Below are 18,653 nucleotides of genomic sequence, written 5' to 3'. Positions count from 1 at the left end.
GATTTGATGAGTTAACTACTGAAGAGTGATGGTGAACGCTGAGCCAGAATAGATTAACCAAGACTTTAGTGTGACATTTGCTTCTATCCTGCTTGACACTTGCTGCAGTTTGAATCAGATGCAAGGTGTGTGCCAAACCACCTGATGCTACATCATTTGTAGCACATTCAGCATGAAGCATCAGTTAAACTCTGCAGACTTTGGGTAAATAAAAATATTGGCAATGAAAAACCACTCCTCCCTTTAGATCATTAAAATTAGGAAATAGAAGAATCCTTACTACATTAGACTTAGAATTTTCTTCAGAGCAAGCAGCACCAGGTTTGTACTTTAAAATATTGCCCTCCATCTCATCACGTGGGGGCCATTCACATGATGAGAAGCAATGCATTCCATACTAAGTCAGCTCATAATCATGACCCGTGGTGTGAGTGTTAGTCACAGGATTTTATGGTCTTTCTCCCACACAGCAGTTGTCTTGGATAAGCAAAGTCTGATACCAAGAATAAATGGAGTGGAACCAAACCTTCACAAATTCTAATATCAAGAGAGCATACTTTTTTTTTTGTCTTTTTTTTTTTTGTCTTTAAGAGAATTCGAAGCATAGAAAGGTGGCAGTTCATCTCCCATTTACTGAAGTTTCCATTTATTACTGATGGTTTCTATTTTGCCACTGATACTATTCAGTGTTTCTATTAAGTTTGAGTATCTTGGAAAGAAATCCATTCATAGGTTACGTACAGAGATGCCTGCATTTAGAGATAGCTTCCCCCTCATATACATATGAGTGATGTTGTATAGCTGTGTTTGATGCGAGTTGAAATGTTGGTATACTAGTGCATTGTGTGTAAGAGATGCATTTCTAAAAAGTTTCATGTAAATGAGATTTTTGCAATCAACTTATTCCCCTATTTGTTAATGTTATATTGGAAAGATGCTTCATCTGAAGAATCACCTCCTTTTTTAAGTATTTTCTGATCCATTTCCTTTTTTAAGCCCCTCAGACCTATAAAATTCCTGGATAACATTTCTAACATAATGCCTAGTATCTTACAAATATTTATATAATCCTCAATTTATTCTACTATTATACAGGAACTGGATCTTACACATCTTGGTATTCTCATCCATTCACAGTGCTAAAAAAATAAAAGATGAATAAATGTGTGAGTGGATAAATGAATATTCAGGTGCCAGCTGAAACTGAAAAATATTTTACCTCTCAATTTCTCTGTATCATCTACTCTCCTACAGCTGGATCATGATCTAGAATTTATAAGTTTAAGATACAAAGCAGCTTTTCAAAGGAATCATGGAGCAAGTCCTTTGCTAAAGTAAGTATTTTTTTATAGTAATTTCCATTAAAATTCACATTGAACAATATAGTAGACCAGTGGTTCTCAAGAGTGCATGAAGACCACCTCTATGGAACTTGTTAAAAGCAGATTCCTGCGACTATTCCCAGAATTCTGATTCAGCAGAAATCAATTCAGTAAGTTCCCTAGGGGATATTGTTTTTGAATGACACTGCCATAGAGCTTTGATAATTATTTAAGATTAGTATACACTAAGAAAATAATACACCATGACCAAGTGAGATGTATTCCAGGATGCAAGTCTGCTCAATATAAGGAAATCCATTATTAGACATTAAATTGACCAATCTAGGGAGAAAAATAATTATCTTAACAGATGCTGGAAAGCTTTTGACACAATTCAGTATCTACTCCTGATAAAAGCAATGAAGAAAGTAGGAAATGATGAATACTTTCTTAACATGCTGAAAAAATATATAATATATGTATTATACATTTATATGTATATGTGTGTATAATAATTTCAATACTATTTAGCATTGCCTTGGAAGTATCAGCCAATACAGTTGTGTAAGAGAAATCATGTAAAAAGTAAAGTCATCCCCACTTGCAGATACTATGAAAACATAACTGAAGAATCAGTAATAAAATTATATCAAATAATAAAAATATTAAATATAATAACAGGATATAAATTAACATATAGAAATCAACAGCCTTTATACACACAAAACAATAACCACTTAGAGAATATAATCACAGACAAAGCCCCATTTAGGATGACAACAAAGAAAATAAAAGAGATAAACTTAATGGTTCATGTGCAAAACTTTTATAAAGAAAAAGTTAAAACACTATCAAGACACAAGAGTAGACTTGAACAAATGGAAAGATTGCTCTTGTTCTGGGATAGAACAATTCACCATTATAAAGATGTCAACTCTTCCCAGGTTAATTTATAAATCTAATGTGATCTCATTACATTACATGAGATCACATTAATGTAATGTAATATAATGTATTGTAATGGAAAAAATATCAACAAGTTTTCATGGAGTTAGATAACCTGTAGTTTGTATGGAAAAAATAAACATGCAAGAATAAATTAAGAAAAACAGAAGAGAAAAGCTATGAGTCATTAGCCCTATCAGATATTAACACATACTATAAAGTCTGTATAATTAAAACAGTGCAGATCTAGCAGATAAATAGACAGATAAACCAGTGAATGGGATAGAAAGTCCAAAAAGAGATGCAAATACATAAGGAAATTTTGTATATGATAAAGGAAACAGCTCAAATGATAAGGACGAGGACTTTTAAATAAAAGGTGCTAGTACAGTTACATAGCCACCTGAAAAAGATAAAACTCCAAAATTTTTTTATCAAGAATAAACTCCAAATGGATCAGAGATAAAAATGTAAGCAAATGAAACCAGACAAGTGATAGAAGAAAGCAAGCGTGAATTCCTCTCTACCTCAAATGTAGGAAAGACTTTGTAAGTATCCAAAGGCAAAAAAAAAAAAAAAAAAAAAAAGAAAAGATTGGTAAATTGGTTAGATTAAAAAAATAACAACACATTTGCATGACACAAAACACCACCAGCAAAAAACAAAAGGCAGAAGACAAATTAGGAGAAAGTATTTGTGGTATATGTCACAGATAAAGAGGTGATAATCCTAACATATAAAGAACTCTAAATAATTGAAGGGAAAAGAAAATCAAAATCTTAATAGAAAAATGGGCAAAAGACATGAATAGACAATTCACACATACAAAAGGTACATTTGAAAAGATATCCATGTTGACTCATAATGACAGAAATGCAAATAAAAATGACATTGAGAAACCATTTCTTATGTAATAAGGCTGGCAAAAAATAAAAAGTAGGACAACATATTCTGTTAGTGAGAATGGGTTGAAGCCAGACTCTCATATACTGGTGATAAAAATGCAAATTTGTACAAATTTTTTGAAGGGTCATTTAGCAATATCTAACAAAGCTACCTATGTGTTTACCTCCTGACCCAGCAATCCCACTCTAGAAATTTACTCTAAATATACACCTCCAACAAATAAGAACATATATGCATATATATTAATATATACACAGTTACCCATTGTATATAGTTCTACTAGAAACATATAATTGTTGTTGAAGTTAATCTAACTGCTCATTCATAACAAAGTGATTGAATAAACTATGGCAAATCCACATATGGAAGACTATGCAGTGTTAAAAAGAAATGAAGATCTTTGTGAATTAATATGGAGTGATTTCCAGGATATTCTGTTAAATGGAAAAGAAAAGGTGAACAAGAGAATATGCAGTATATTTTTTGTGAAAGAGATCGGGAGAAATAAGAAAATATACACTTATCTGAGCATTTTTCCAAGAAGAAACACAAGATTAACCTAGAAACTAATGAAACCGGTTACCAATAGGGGATGGGTGAGTACAGGGTGAAAAAGATAAAAGGTTGGGGTAGAAACTGAAAGTATAGAGGAATGGCATTTATCTAAATATACTTTTTGTATAGCTCTGGCTATTGTAAGCATAGCTCATGCATTCAAAAAAAAATAAGAGAGATTTTAAAAAAACCCTGAAATATAATATAAACCAAGGCAAATGAACCAAACCAAATGAAGTTAATAACATAATCCAAGCCAATGAAGTTAACAACATAATCCAACTACTTTTGATCACGGACATTTGGGTGTACACCCTTAGGCTAAAGGCAAAAAACACTATAAGCAAATGTTAAACTCTAGTAAGCAGATTCATTTTTCACAGTGGTATGGGCCAGCAATCCCAAAATTATTTTCTGTGTATTGTAAGGTTGAGGAAATACATAAATATGCTGTGGATTAGGGACCTGTGTTTCTCACTGTGAAAGAAAGGAGGTATAAACATAAAGAGAGGGATGACTAGAAGGAATCCTATGTTGTGGGATTGGAATTGGAGGTATCCATATGACAAGAAAGAGAGAGAACAGGTTTGTGTGTGTGTACAGAGGCCCAAAGTAGTGATATTCTAGTAGCAATGATCACATCTAGCACCCAGATTTTGCTTTATACATACAATTTTTCACTAAAATAACCTAGGTTCCTTGGAGAAATGGCTGATTGCAGGGCTAGTGTTGGGAATATACGAGTCTGGGACACCTTGCTGTGCCAGTAAAAGAAGACGATTACTGGGAACATGGCCAAAAAACATCAAGCCACCTTTAAAAGGCCTTCATTGGCCAAACCTGGGCAAGCTGAACTCCAAGATCTTAACTCATTGAATAAAAGAAGCTGTAAATCCATACTAATATAAGTACATAAACGGGGAAAAAGGGAAAACTTTCCTTACAGTAAAATTCCAACTAATTAATTTAAAAGAAACTAATAAATGTAGGAAAAAATGATGGAATCAGAAAGTCAGCATTTGGTAACTATCACAATAATTGATTCAGAGAATGATTAACGCATGCTAAAACCAGGAGGTCAATGGTTGATAAGAAGCAGGATATTTATACACACCTAAAGTGTTTTCCTACAAAATACTATTAATTATGAAGGGGAAAATAGTGGAGAATTCTGGCAGACACCACCTTCACTAAGTGATCAAAGTTAATATAACCAGTAAGGTTGTTCCTGCTATGTTACAGTAAGAACACAACCTCACTTCTGTGATACTGCTCCAAAAAAGTATAACCTAAATCTAATCACGAGAAAACAATGGATGTACCCAAACTGACGGACAATCTACAGAGCAACTGGCCTGTACTCTTCAAAAACATCAAGATCAGAAAGCTCTGCCACCCCCCCAATCAAAATGATTGAAAGATAATTTCAGATTAAAGAAAAATAAAGACACATGACAACTTAATGTCACAAATGATTGTGAACTGAATTCTAGCCTAGGAAAAAGCCTTCTTCCCTCTTTTGCTATGAACATTCCTAAGACAACTGGCAAAATTTCAATAAGTTCTATAAACTGATAACAGTATTATATCAATGTTCATTTATTTTGATAATTGAACTATACTTGCTTAAGAGAATGTCCTTGTTTTCTCAGAAACACACATACATATTTAGGGGGAAATTGGTATGATGGCTGCAACTTATTCCAAAACGACTCAGAGTTAAAAAAAAAAACAAAACCCAACATCTATATATCAATGTATCTTTCTTTTAAGAGAGAATGATAAAGCAAAGAAAGTAAAATTATTACAACATCTGGGAAATTAGGATGAAGGATATATGGCAGTCCTGGAAGTTGTTCTATAAATTTGAAATTATTTCAAAATTAATTCTTTTTAAGATTAATGATACTGACTAGCTGTCAGCAGCTTGAAGGTTTAGGACATGTCATATTTGTAATTTTCTAAAGCACATCTATGTGCCATGTCAAAGCAGGCCTAGAGAGTATCAGCAAAACATCACTTAGTAAGACAGCCTGTCAGCCCACAGTCCATACCTACTTCCCACTCATCCTTGACTATGCAATAATTCTTATGAAGTAATTAAATCTTTATTTCTTCGTGAAAAATGGCCTTGGGAAGAGAGCTAACAGTTGGTACCAGTAACATGATCTAAAAGAAAGATAATGGTTCCTAGCCAGAAAGTGGACATTTTGGACAAATGCGAGTGTGGCCTGCCAAATGCTATGGGGACACCCATTTATGATGTGAATAAATTCACCATGAACTCTATATGGAAAGAAGAAAAAACAAATAGAGAAAATATTTCAGCCAGTACTTTATTCTGTGAAAAAAACTAGCTCAACATGTAATAGGTACAAAGTTGGTGATGTTAATTTATGTTATGAGGATATACTAGAGAGAAACATATGCTTTTTGAAGAAAATATAAGCAAACCAGGAGCATATACAAGCATTAATGTGAAGAAATAGATAAACAAGTATAAGAAAGAGTCCCAAATTATATAATGTCATGGAGGTATCTGAGAACCTGGAGATTTATTCAGATCCCAGGACATACCTGTTGTGATCATTGGTGTGTGCATCACACACACCGGGGCCTGTCAGGGGAATGGGAGTCTGGGGGAGGGATAGCATTAGGAGAAATACCTAATGTAGGTGATGGGTTGATGGGTGTAGCAAACCACCATGACACGTGTATACCTATGTAACAAAACTGCATGTTCTGCACATGTACTCCAGAACTTAAGGTATAATAAAAAAAAAAAAAAGAAGAGAAATTCAATACAATAGACTCGATATTTATAAGGAAATTTCATGAAAGGACATCAAGAATTGTTACAGGCTTTTGTTACTTAAAAACTGGTAGCACTTGGTATATGTACATATCTAATCCTGATTGAAAACTTCTGGCCCTTAAATTATACTAAATTGGCTGCTAATACCGAAATTAACAAAAATTATAAAAACGATAAAGAAATGTTTTAAATTAAACATTAAATCTCTGAAGACTGGTGTATCAGATAATTACATACTAATAGCTGCTGGTTTTCTTTTCAGGAATTTTAACATATTCATAGCAGCAGTTTTGTTATTCTAAAAAATTAAAACAGTAGAGAACTATATTTCTCTATCCAATTAGACATTAGCTAGTTCATGTATTTAAAACCCACTACATATACAAAAACAAAGCCAACAATACAACCTTGTACTTTAGAAACAGGCATTATGTAATTAATCTTTTCTCTTTGTCTAGTATATGAACATTTTCCCCACTGAGATGCCTTATTTTTGACTATTCCCAAGGTACTTGGAAATCTTTTTACAAACAGGCTTAGCATTGAAATTACTTCTTGTGTTAAAATCCAATTTGTACCCTTGAATAGGCAAAGGCAGGAAAAGGGTCTAGAGCCAAAGGAAATACCTTATAATAAGCCCAGGACATTTTTACTGTTGAAAACATAATAGGCTTGTTTTGATTTTTTGTTTCTTCTCCTATATCCTCACCTGTGCTTTTTTACAAGCCACTGCCAGCGCTGAATGATTTTCCCGATTTTACTTTATCAATATATCTTTTATAAATTTACTCATTCACTGTCATCTTCATTTTAGGCCTTTAGAAAACAGAGACAGAGATAATACTCCGGCAAATCCCTGTCCTACATACAATGAGATACAACTTTTGGAAGTATTCGTTATTGGTGATGTACATATCTTTTGTCTAAAGTTGTTTTCAAAAGTTTTGCAGGTTGAGCAGACCATCAGTGAAAAATTGCTGAACACACAACACCAGTATATGTATATTTTGAAATTATATACATGTATTAAAACTTGTCACTATTTTTAATTTGTCAATGTTTTAAATTTGTATTTAAAGTTTCCAAATCATTTAAAAATTCTTACAATTTATAAATTTTATACTATACAATTCTCTTCTTTAAAGTGTACAAATCAGTATGTTTTATAAGTAGTACATTCCCAAGTCTGTACAACCATCACCACTACCTAATTTCAAGACATTTTTATCACCCCCCCAAAAAACCCTATACTCATTAACAGTTACACCCCATTCCACTCTCCCCTACACCCTATTATTCTACTAACTGGCTCTATGGATTTGCCTATTGAAGACATGTTATAAAAATGAAACCAGACAATATGTGGCCTTTTATGCCTGGCTTCTTTCACTTAGCGTAAGGTCTTCAGGGTTCATCTGTGATGCAGTATGTGTCAGTTCAAGCCTTTTTACATCTAAATAATACTCCACTGTATGGATACACCCCATTTTGTTGCTACTTCTTCATCAGTTAATGGACATTTGGCTTTCTGAATAATGCTGCTATAAACATTCGTGTTCAAATTTTTGTGTGGACATTTGTTTTTAATATCTGAGTAAATGTTAAGGAGTAGAACTGCTGGGTTATAGGGTAATTACATTTAACTGTTGCGGAACTGCCAAACCGGCTTTCCAAAGAAATAGTACCATTTTTCATTCCCAACAGTAATGTGCTAAGGTTCCACTATTTACACATACTTGCCAATACTTAATTATTATTGCCATCCTAGTGAATGTGAAGGTGTGAGGTTGCATTGTGGGTTTGAGTTGAATTTCTAGTGATTAGTGATATTGAGTTTTCTTTCATGTACTTATCAGCCATTTGAATATCTATTTGGAAAAACACCTGTTTAGATCCTTGGCCCATTTTTTATTTTTTGAATTATTTTTATTTTTATTATTGAATTGTAAGAATTCTTTATACATTCTGTACACTAGTCCCTTATATATATGATTTGCAAACAGTTTTCTCCCATTCTGTGGGGTGTTTTCACTTCCTTGATAATGTTCATTGGAGCACAAAGGCTTTCGAGCTTTCATGTTTGATGAAATCCAAATTATCTATTTTTATATGTTTGCTTGTGCTTTTGGTGTAAAATCCAAGAAGCCATTGTCACAATGATTTGTGCCTATTATTTTCTTCTGGGAAATGTATAGTTTTAGTTTTTATATTCCGGCCTTTGATCCCTTTTGAGTTAATTTTTGTATATGATATGAGGTAGGGGTTCAACTTTTTTTTTTTTCTTTTTGCACGTGGATATCTCGTTTTTCCAGCACCATTTATTGAAAAGACTATTCTTTCTCCATTGAATTGTTTTGGCACTACCTTGCTGAAATTTAATTGACCATAATCATAATAACTATTTTTAGATTCTCAACTCTATTCAGTTGATCTGTAAGTCACACTATTATTGTGGGTTTGCTGCAAGTTTTGAAATCATGTATGTGACACCTCCAATTTGTTCTTATTCAGATAGTTTTGGTAATGCTAAATGCCTTGAAATTTCAAATGAACTTTAGGATTTGTCAATTTTTTGCAAAAAGGTAGTTGGGATTTTGATAGGGATTGTGTTGAATGTATAGATAAATTTGGAGAGTACTGCCATCTTAACAATGCCAAGTCTTTCAATCCATTAACACAGAGTATCTTCTTATTTATTTAGATCTTCCTTAATCTCTTTCAATATTTTATTATTTTCAGCGTAAGTATCTTCCACTGCCTTTATTAAATGTATTGCTAAATATTTAATTCTTTTGATGCTATTTTAAATCGAATTGTTTTCTTAATTTCATTTTCAGTTTATTCATTGCTAGAGTATAAAAGTGAATTGATTTTTGAATATTCATCTTGTATCTTGAAACATTGCCAGACTAATTTATTATCTGTAATAGTATGTGTGAATTCCTTTGAATTTCCTGCATACAAGATCATGTCATCTATAAAAAGAGGTAGTTTTATTCTTCCTGTTCCTTTCCCTTTAAAAAAATGTATTTGTCTTGCTCAATTGTTGTGACTAAAACCTCCAGTACAATGTTGACAAGAGTGAACTTTCTCATCTCGTCACTGATCATAGAGGAGAAAGCTTTCAGTATTTCACCAGTAAGTATGATGTCAGTTATATGTGACATCTACAAATACCATTTATATGGCTGAGGAAGTTTCCATGTATTCCTAGTTTGTTGAGGCTTTTTTGTTTTGTTTTAATTATTTTGCCAAATAATTTTTCTGTGTCTAATGAGATGATTATTTGCGGTTTTTGTCCTTTGTTCTATTAACATGGTGCATCACGTTGATTGATTTTCAGATGTTAAAACCAACCAGGCATTCCTGGGAAAAATCCCATTTGGTCACGATGTATAATCCTTTTTATATTGTTGGATTCAGTTTAGTAGTATTTCACTGAGGAATTTTGTGTGTACATTCACAAGGAATATTGATCTGCTTGATCTGTGGCTTTCTCTTCGAGATGGAGTCTCACTCTGTCGCCAGGCTGGAGTGCAGTGGCGCAATCTCGGCTCACTGCAACCTCCGCCTCCCAGGTTCAAGCGATTCTCATGCCTCAGCCTCCTGAGTAGCTGGGACTACAGTTGCAGGCCACCACGCCCAGCTAATTTTTGTATTTTTAATAGAGATGGGGTTTCACCATGTTGGCCAGGATGCTCTCGACCTCTTGACCTCATGATCCTCCTACCTCAGCCTCCCAAAGTGCTGGGATTACAGGTGTGAGCCACCGCACCTGGTCCTTTTCTTTTATTATAATGACTCTGGTTTTGGTATCAGGATAATACTGGACTCATAGAATGTGTTGGGAAGTATAGTAATACATTGCTTAATGATGGGGATACGGTCTGAAAACTGTGTCATTGGGTGATTTTGTCACTGTTTGAACATCATAAAGTTTAATCACACAAACCTACTACACAAATCATATAGTCTACTACATACCCAGGTTATATGGTATAGCTTATTGCTCCTAGGCTACAGACCTGTACAGCACGATACTGTACTGAACACTGTAGGCAAGTGCAACTTAATGGCAAGTATTTGTGAATCTAAGCATAGAAAAGGCATGGTAAAATCATGGTATAAGAGACCAAAAATGATACACTTACATAGAGCACTTACCATGAATGAAATTGCTCTGGGTGTCAGTAAGTGAGTGGTGAATAAATGTGAAGACCTAAATTATTACTGTGCACTACTGTGGACTTATAAATGCTGTATACTTAGGTTACATTATATTTTTAAATTTATTTAAAAATAAAGGAATTGTACCATGACATGAGTATGACTGTGGCATCATTTGGTGATAGGAATTTCTCAGCTCCATTATAATCTTACAGGACCACCATCATGCTGCAATCTGTTGTTGACTGAAATGTCATTATGCAACATGTAACTGTATTCCTTTCTCCTATCTATTTTTGGGGGGAACTATATGAAGGATTGGTGTTAATTCTATTGCGGATGGTAGAACTAACTAGCAAAGCCACTGGGCCTGGGCTTTTCTTTGTAGGAAGATTATTGATTGCTAAATTAATCTCTTTACTTGTTATTGCTCTATTTAGAATTTCGATTTTTTCTATAATCAGTTTTGGGAGTTTGTGTCTTTAATACAATACCATTAATGGCACATATCAACACTGGGCCAAGAGGTGTCCATTTAATATTGTTTCTGAGTGTATCTGTGAGGGGTTTTCTGGATGAGATTTGCATTTGAATCCGTGGATTCATTAAAGTAGATTGCCCTCCCCAATGTTGGTGGGCATCATCTAATCCACTGAGTGCAAGAGGAGATCAAAAGACAGATGGAAGAGGAATTCATGCCTTTTGATTCTTGCTTTTCTGCTTCTGTTGGAATCTCGGTCTGCTCTTACCCTTTTACTGCGATTAACACCATTGGCTCCTCTGATTCTCAGGCCTTCAGACTTGGATGAGAATTACATACCCAGCTTTCCTGGGTGTCCAGCTTGCAGACTGTGGAACTTCTCAGCTTCCGTAATTACTTGAGCCAATTCCTCACAATAAATCTTTTCATATATATGTGAAAGATAGATATATAAAAATATATAATATAAAATTTTATATATTGTTTATATATAGCACATAAAAAAATATATATATTTATAATATATAAATAATGTATAAATATATATTTTTATTATATATACATCTTTTCATATAGATAAAAGATATATATCAATATATATTATATAGATGGATATATAACTATATAATATATAAATTACTTATTTATATATTATTTAAAATATTATCTATAATTACATAGATATAACACATATTTATATATTTTATTTTTAATATTTTATTTAATATATATTAAATAATATATATGCATATAATATGTAAATATATAAAATATATATTCATACATGTATCTTTTATATATATGAAAAGATTTATCACGAGGAATTGGCTCAGATAATTATGGAGCCTGAGAAGTTATATTTATATAATTTCTTAATTTTTATATATATATCTCCTATTGGTTCTGTTTCTCTAGGTAACCCTGACTAATACAGTGTCTTTAAAGGAATTTATCCATCTATCTGGGCTAATTTGTTGGCATACAACTGTTAATAGTATTCTACACTCCATTTTATTTCTGTAAAGTCAGTAGTAATGTCTCCTCTATTTCTGATTTTGGTGCTTTGAGTCTTCTCTATTTGTTACTTGGTCCACCTAAAAGGTTTGTCAATTTTGTTGATCTTTTCAAAAAGCTAACTTTTGGCTTCACTAATTTTCTCTATTTTTTTCTATTATCTCATTTATTTTCCCTCCAATCTGTTATTTCTTTTATTCTGCTTGTTTTGGGTTTATTTTTCTCTTCTTTTTCTACTTTCCTAAAATGTAAAGTTAGGTTATTGATTTGAGATTTCTTATTTTCTGTTAAATAATATAAATGTTTATAGTTATAAATTTCCCTGTAAGCATTGCTATAGCTGCCTTTCATAAGTTTGGATATGTTGTTTTCATTTTCATTCATCTCAAAATATTTTCTACTGTCCTTTGAAGTATCTTCTTTGATTCTTTGCTTATTTAGAAGTATTTTGTATAATTTCTACCTATCTGTGAATTCCCAACATTTCCTTTTGTTATTTATAATTTCATTCCATTGTGGCCAGAGAACATACTTTATACAATTCCTTAAATGCCTGTACCAAATGAGTTTCTTACACTTCACTGAGGAGCTCTGTGTATGTGTGTGATGGCCACAGGCCTTACATGCTCCGGCATGCAGTTTATAACTCTGTCTTAGGCTTCACTTTCTGCTTGCACAAAGCCTCAAGGTCAGCTAGAGGTGAGAGCTTAGGGCCGTCTCAATCCTTTCCTGAGCATGCGCATTGCCCTGGGCATGGGCACAGCCCTCCACATACCCATGACCTTTCAGATTCCCAGGGATACGTTGGAGGTTTCTAGTGCCCACTAGGGGATCTCCTTCCTCAGCTTTTCCTCTTAAGATTTTTAGTCAGCTTCTTGCTCACTCAACTGTTACTGCCGCTTCAGTTAGCTGTGATGCTAAATAAATGTTGCTGATTGTTTTTGATAAATACCCAGGTTTTTTTTTTTTGTTTTTATTTTTTTTTAGATGGAGTCTCGCTCTGTCGCCCAGGCTGGAGTGCAGTGATGCAATCTCAGCTCACTGCAAGCTCCGCCTCCCGGGTTCACGCTATTCTCCTGCCTCAGCCTCCCGAGTAGGTGGGACTACAGGCGCCCTCCACCACGCCTGGCTAATTTTTTGCATTTTTATGCAGAGACGGGGTTTCACCGTGTTAGCCAGGATGGTCTCGATCTCCTGACCTCGTGATCTGCCCACCTCGGCCTCCCAAAGTGCTGGGATTACAGGCATGAGCCACCGCGACCGGCCATAAATGCCCAGGTTTTTTAAAAAGGCTACTTGCACTGAGCAAGGTCTGAGTCAGGTGAAATAAATGTAAGTACTTAGAATGGGAGTTTAAAGGGAAGTGCCAGACGGGTCACATAATGAAAACACTGTGAGAATTGTTGGGACACGGGAGCCTCAACCCTGATCTGCTCCCTCCAATAGCTGCTAGGCTGCTGGTTTTCACCCTGATTTGAGCAGCTGTTGGCTTTTAAGACTATTCTGGAGCTGAGAAGAGGGAGATGGGTATACGGCAAGTTAAAATGCCACACAGCTTGCTATTCTTACCAAGATTCAGCTGTTTTTCTTCATTAAACACTCCTTGGATTGTTACAAGCCTTTAATTTCCCCATCCAAAGAAGTTGATTGTGACAACTTTTGTCAGTATTTTGTTGCTTTTATGTAGGACTGTATTTTTGGAGATCCTTCCTCTGCCATTCCTGCTGATGTCCTAATTTCTTACTTTTAAACTAAAAATATACAGACTTGGAAAGTCTATTATTTTCTACCCACATTCCAGTACATCATCCAGTGCACCCCATTTGGAAGGCTACCAGTATAAAATAAAATCTTCCTTCAAAAAACTCAACTGAGGTTTATATTCTATCTGAAGGGCGTCACATGATTAGGACGAGTCCTTCTGCCTTTTCCAGACCTCCTGTGGCAGCTCCATTCTCTTGGTCCGTTGGACTGAAACTCAGAATTAGCTGACATTTCCCTTCCTCTCCTGCTCCCACATTCCCTCAAGTCTTCCCTCACAATCTTATCCACACATGACCCTCCTTTTCCATTACCAATGTACCTTTGTCTCTTGCCTGCCACCATCTCTACCCTGTTTACCAACAGTAAATGAATCTTCATATAAATGTCAGTTTGATGAGTTTGCTCCAGGGGCTCAGAGGTGTCCACCAAACTCTTCTTGCCTTCTGGATAAAACATAGCCTTTTCAGTGTGGCTGTCCAAGTTTTCACAATCTGGACCCAACTTGAACTGGAAGTCATACAACTTGGATTCTGACTCCAGTTTAGTTTGTTTCGATTGCACAGAGATATAGGGCAATATTGAGTGCCCACTATATGCTGAACCCATAGTTCAGGGAGATATAGATACGTAAACCTCTAGGTACACTATATTGTAGCCAAGAACTAGGTAGAAGAATCAATTAAGAAGACATCTGAGGCCGGGCATGGTGACTCACACCTGTAATCCCAGCACTTTGGGAGACCGAGGCGGGCGGATGACCCGAGGTCAGGAGTTTCAGACAGGCCTGGCCAACATGGTGAAACCTTGTCTCTACTAGAAGTACAAAAAAAAATTAGTTGGGCGTGGTGGTGCACGCCTGTAATCCCAGCTACTTGGGAGGCTGAGGCAAAAGAACTGCTTGAACCCAGGAGGGAGAGGTTGCAGTGAGTTGGGACCGTGCCATTGCACTCCAGCCTGGGTAACAAGAACGAAGCCCAGTCTCAAAAAAAAAAGAAGACATCTGTGAAAGCGTCTTTGAAAAGTATAAAAAATTGCATTCAGTAGATGAAGAAGAACAAACAACTATAATCTCATGATTGTTATTATCAAAATAATTATAAACAAAAATAAATAGAAATTATAAAGATGCTCAGTTTTTATTACCTATTTAGTCTTGGTGTCTTCATTTGAATAATGGTTTGGGCAACTTAATGAGAATAAATGCTTTATTACAGGTGAACATTTTGTGGGGTACCTTTTATAAATAGAATTCTATAATCACACTGTGAAACATTAATGATTACTGATACCTCGCCTTCATAATAAAAAACAACCATATGAGAAAAAAAGCAGTTACTTACGCTCTGCTTTTAACTGTCCAAGGATGGAATTTTCTCCTCTGCACATGGTCCTGAAAATATGTAAAGGAAAAAAATAATTACAGAGGTTTCAAAACAACCATTCCCATGCAATATCTGTAGGTTTAATCCTAACACAAGTAAAAACAGAACAAGTGCTTCTATGAGAAGATGCTACATATATTTCTAAATGCTAAAAAGTTACATGAATATCACTTTTGTAATGTTACTAATGGGACATGACAGTTGTTTTGAGTTGGGTAAATGGAAAAGTTATAAAATTCATGTCAGATTTTAGAAAGAGAGGCTATTGAAAAACGATGGGTCATGAATGAACTTTCCCTCTTACAAAACTGGATAACAGCAAAGATAAATTTAGAATGCATCAGTAGATAAGAATACTTACAGAATCACATTGCTCTCAGAGGTGAAAAGGGCAAGCACTTAGCAGAATAATTTACGAATTAAACTATTAGAATGGGTTGTCTCTAAAGTCAGCTAAACCACTTAAAAATGAAAAATATAGTCTCAGATAAAAGACTGCTAATGATTTTGTTTCTTAAGACTCTGATAATCGTTCATGAATTATAAAATCTGACAAAACCAAAAATTCTATGCTTCATCTGCTTGTTCTGTGAGAGTAATAAAGAGTATACTTATGCCTGAGAAATGCTGATATTATTAAAGATGATGCCAGCAAATAGAGATGTTTTTGCATAGTAAAAGGTTATAGATTTTGTTTCTGAACAAAAGCCAAATGTGTTATTTCGTTCAGCTGGTTCGAAGGCAAGAAAATAGTCATAGAAAACAATTACAATTGACAATATTGCAAAAATAATATTAGAATGGTGAATGAAATTGATAAAATTCAATTAAACATTATGTCAGAGCCTTAAATACTTGAAAAGCTTTTTTTTAATCATTTTGTAAATCAGATAATATTAGAAATGTGCAAATCTTCAGTCCGAGTATATAGTCCAAAGCACAGTTAAAGCTCTCTTGTACTGTAACAAGGCAAAGCACCCTGAAGGAAACAAACAAAATATATCCTTGAAATGCTGGCAGATAAACAGATACAAGTCTGAAACATCAGTGAGAAAAAAGAGCATTAAAAAAAAAAATTTCCACTACAGTGGTGCACTCAAACTGTGCACAGATCCTCCAGCAGGAGCATCTGGGGAGGGGGCCCAAGCAGGAGGGCATCTAAGCCTCCACCCCCGATTTGACCAAGGCCCTGACCCCTAATCTGCTTTACTTACCAAGGGTTCTATGTAAGGTATCATTCGTCCTCTCCCACCTTTCAAAAGGGTTTGATTAGAAAGGTGAGAAGCTACAGGTGGTTCACAAATAAGAGATTTTGGTTAAATGACCCTGAAAGAAGGTCAGAGGTGCCTTTCCAGCCCCTTCTATGCAGGCTCTCTAGCCTGTGCTCCCCCCACCCACCAGCTAGCACTTTCTAGCCCTTTTCACAATGCTCCACTGACCATATCTGAAGCCTTAAGAGGAACCCAAGTGTGCCCTTTTAAATACATATAAAAACTCAGCTTTTAAAAATATCAAGCACAAAACTTTCCCTAAAATTTTAACAAAGATGTGGTAGAGAAAACAAAATTCCGGAAATTTATTTACTAACAGAAGCTATCATTATCAACCTTGTTGAAGGACTTGCTACCTAAAGAATCATAACCAAACACAAGCAAATCATACCATTTCAGGCATTTATTTTTTCTCTATTTACTGCAAAGGACATGTAAATCTCAATAGCTATTTAACCACTTAAAGATAAGTTTCAATCAACATTATACATATATAGAAATAGACCATAACTATACAAGAGGGACTAATATTTTAGTTCGTTTATGTTTGCCATGTGTCTTAGGCCAATCATTTATCATTGTAGACTCCATTTGAATTTTACCAACTAGCAAACAGGCCAAGATTTGAAAGTAAGATACAGTGTTCATTTGTTCCCCATTCCACTGAATGGACATGGAGAAACACTGCCATTCCCTTCATCAGCTTACACGCATGACCGAAAGCTCGAAACAGACCATTTAGAGTTTTGGCACCTGTAGTTGAAGTGCATGATTGCCTGTAGAGCATTTCCTCCGCCGGTTGAAATGTCTCCTTCGAACCCTGGCAGAAGCGGTATCACGACATATACCCGGTATTTCTGGTTTTCCCTGCAAAGGTCAGATGCAGAGAAATTCACCCCAAAAATAAAAGGTAGTATCAGCTTTAAATGACAGCCAAGCAATTCACATGGTTTTTGAGATTGAGTGAATGGCTTCCTACAACACGTCAACACGTTCTGTCACATTTCAGGACTTGGGAGGAGGGTGCTGTTGGACTGGAGGACAGAAGTTGTCATCCAGGCTATCGCTTCATAGCCTGAATAACAAGCTGAACTTGGCAGTAAAGTAGAAATTGTACCCATTGTCTCTCTACAGCATAATCGCTTGTAGGACAAAATGCAGTGTAAGAAATCCTTGCTTGGATCCCACGGAAAGAGGCAGGGAGAGGAGGCTATAACAAAGTTTTGAAAAAAGATGTTATCTTAATAGTTAACACAGTACCTAGCTAGAGTCATGGAAATAGTAGACATTCAGTTAATAATTGTTGAGTAAATCAGTTCTCATAGCCAAGATCTCAGGGGCAAAAAGACACACTGGATCTATTGTATTTTCTAAAACAGAAGTCATCACTATCTACTTAGAAACTCTGAATTTTCAGCTGTAAAATGTTACCCTAGGCCCTTTAAGAATTCTGAGAGGCCGGCCGGACGCAGTGGCTCATGCCTGTAATCCCAGCACTTTGGGAGGCCGAGGCAGGTGGACCACGAGGTCAGGAAATCGAGACCATCCTGGCTAACACGGTGAAACTCCGTCTCTACTAAATATACAAAAAACTAGCCGGGCGAGGTGGCGGGAGCCTGTAGTCCCAGCTACTTGGGAGGCTGAGGCAGGAGAATGGCTTGAACCCGGGAGGCGGAGCTTGCAGTGAGCCGAGATGGCGCCACCGCACTCCAGCCTGGGCGACAGAGCGAGACTCCGTCTCAAAAAAAAAAAAAAAAAAGAGAAAAAAGAATTCTGAGTGGCCAATATGTACATTTAAGCCCCCTGCACATACAACACAATATTTCATGTCCCACTGTCTCAAGTGATTAACGACAACCTTTGACGGAAAATGAGTTCTACTCAATGATATAACAATAGAAGAAGAAAGTGTAGGTTTCCCTCTTTGACAGGCATTCAGAAAATCAGAAATTTGAAGTATGCTCCAAATAGCTACCATTTATTCAGAACCAAAAGCTATTAACATTCTTGTCTCTATTTATAGGATATACA

The 18,653-nt window shown here is 35.4% G+C and overlaps 1 protein-coding gene across 5 annotated transcripts in view; it reads right to left on the bottom strand.

Moving 5' to 3' along the window:
* The window catches only part of PLD1 (phospholipase D1), a 212,015-nt gene that overhangs the window by 22,893 nt on the left and 170,469 nt on the right, over positions 1 to 18,653 (bottom strand). For all 5 annotated transcript variants that reach the window (XM_007972100.3, XM_073023463.1, XM_007972101.3 and 2 more), the window contains 2 exons: positions 17,376 to 17,489; positions 15,310 to 15,359 (listed from right to left, as the gene is read on the bottom strand). In XM_007972100.3, the coding sequence (XP_007970291.3) occupies positions 15,310 to 15,359; positions 17,376 to 17,489 (164 nt within the window). The remainder of the gene's footprint in view (positions 1 to 15,309; positions 15,360 to 17,375; positions 17,490 to 18,653) is intronic.

This window comes from Chlorocebus sabaeus, chromosome 15 (genome assembly GCF_047675955.1).
Source record: "Chlorocebus sabaeus isolate Y175 chromosome 15, mChlSab1.0.hap1, whole genome shotgun sequence".
In the NCBI taxonomy this organism is placed as follows: Eukaryota; Metazoa; Chordata; class Mammalia; order Primates; family Cercopithecidae; genus Chlorocebus; species Chlorocebus sabaeus.
Note: the sequence above shows the minus strand (reverse complement) of the source record. Positions and strands in the feature narration are given on the sequence as shown.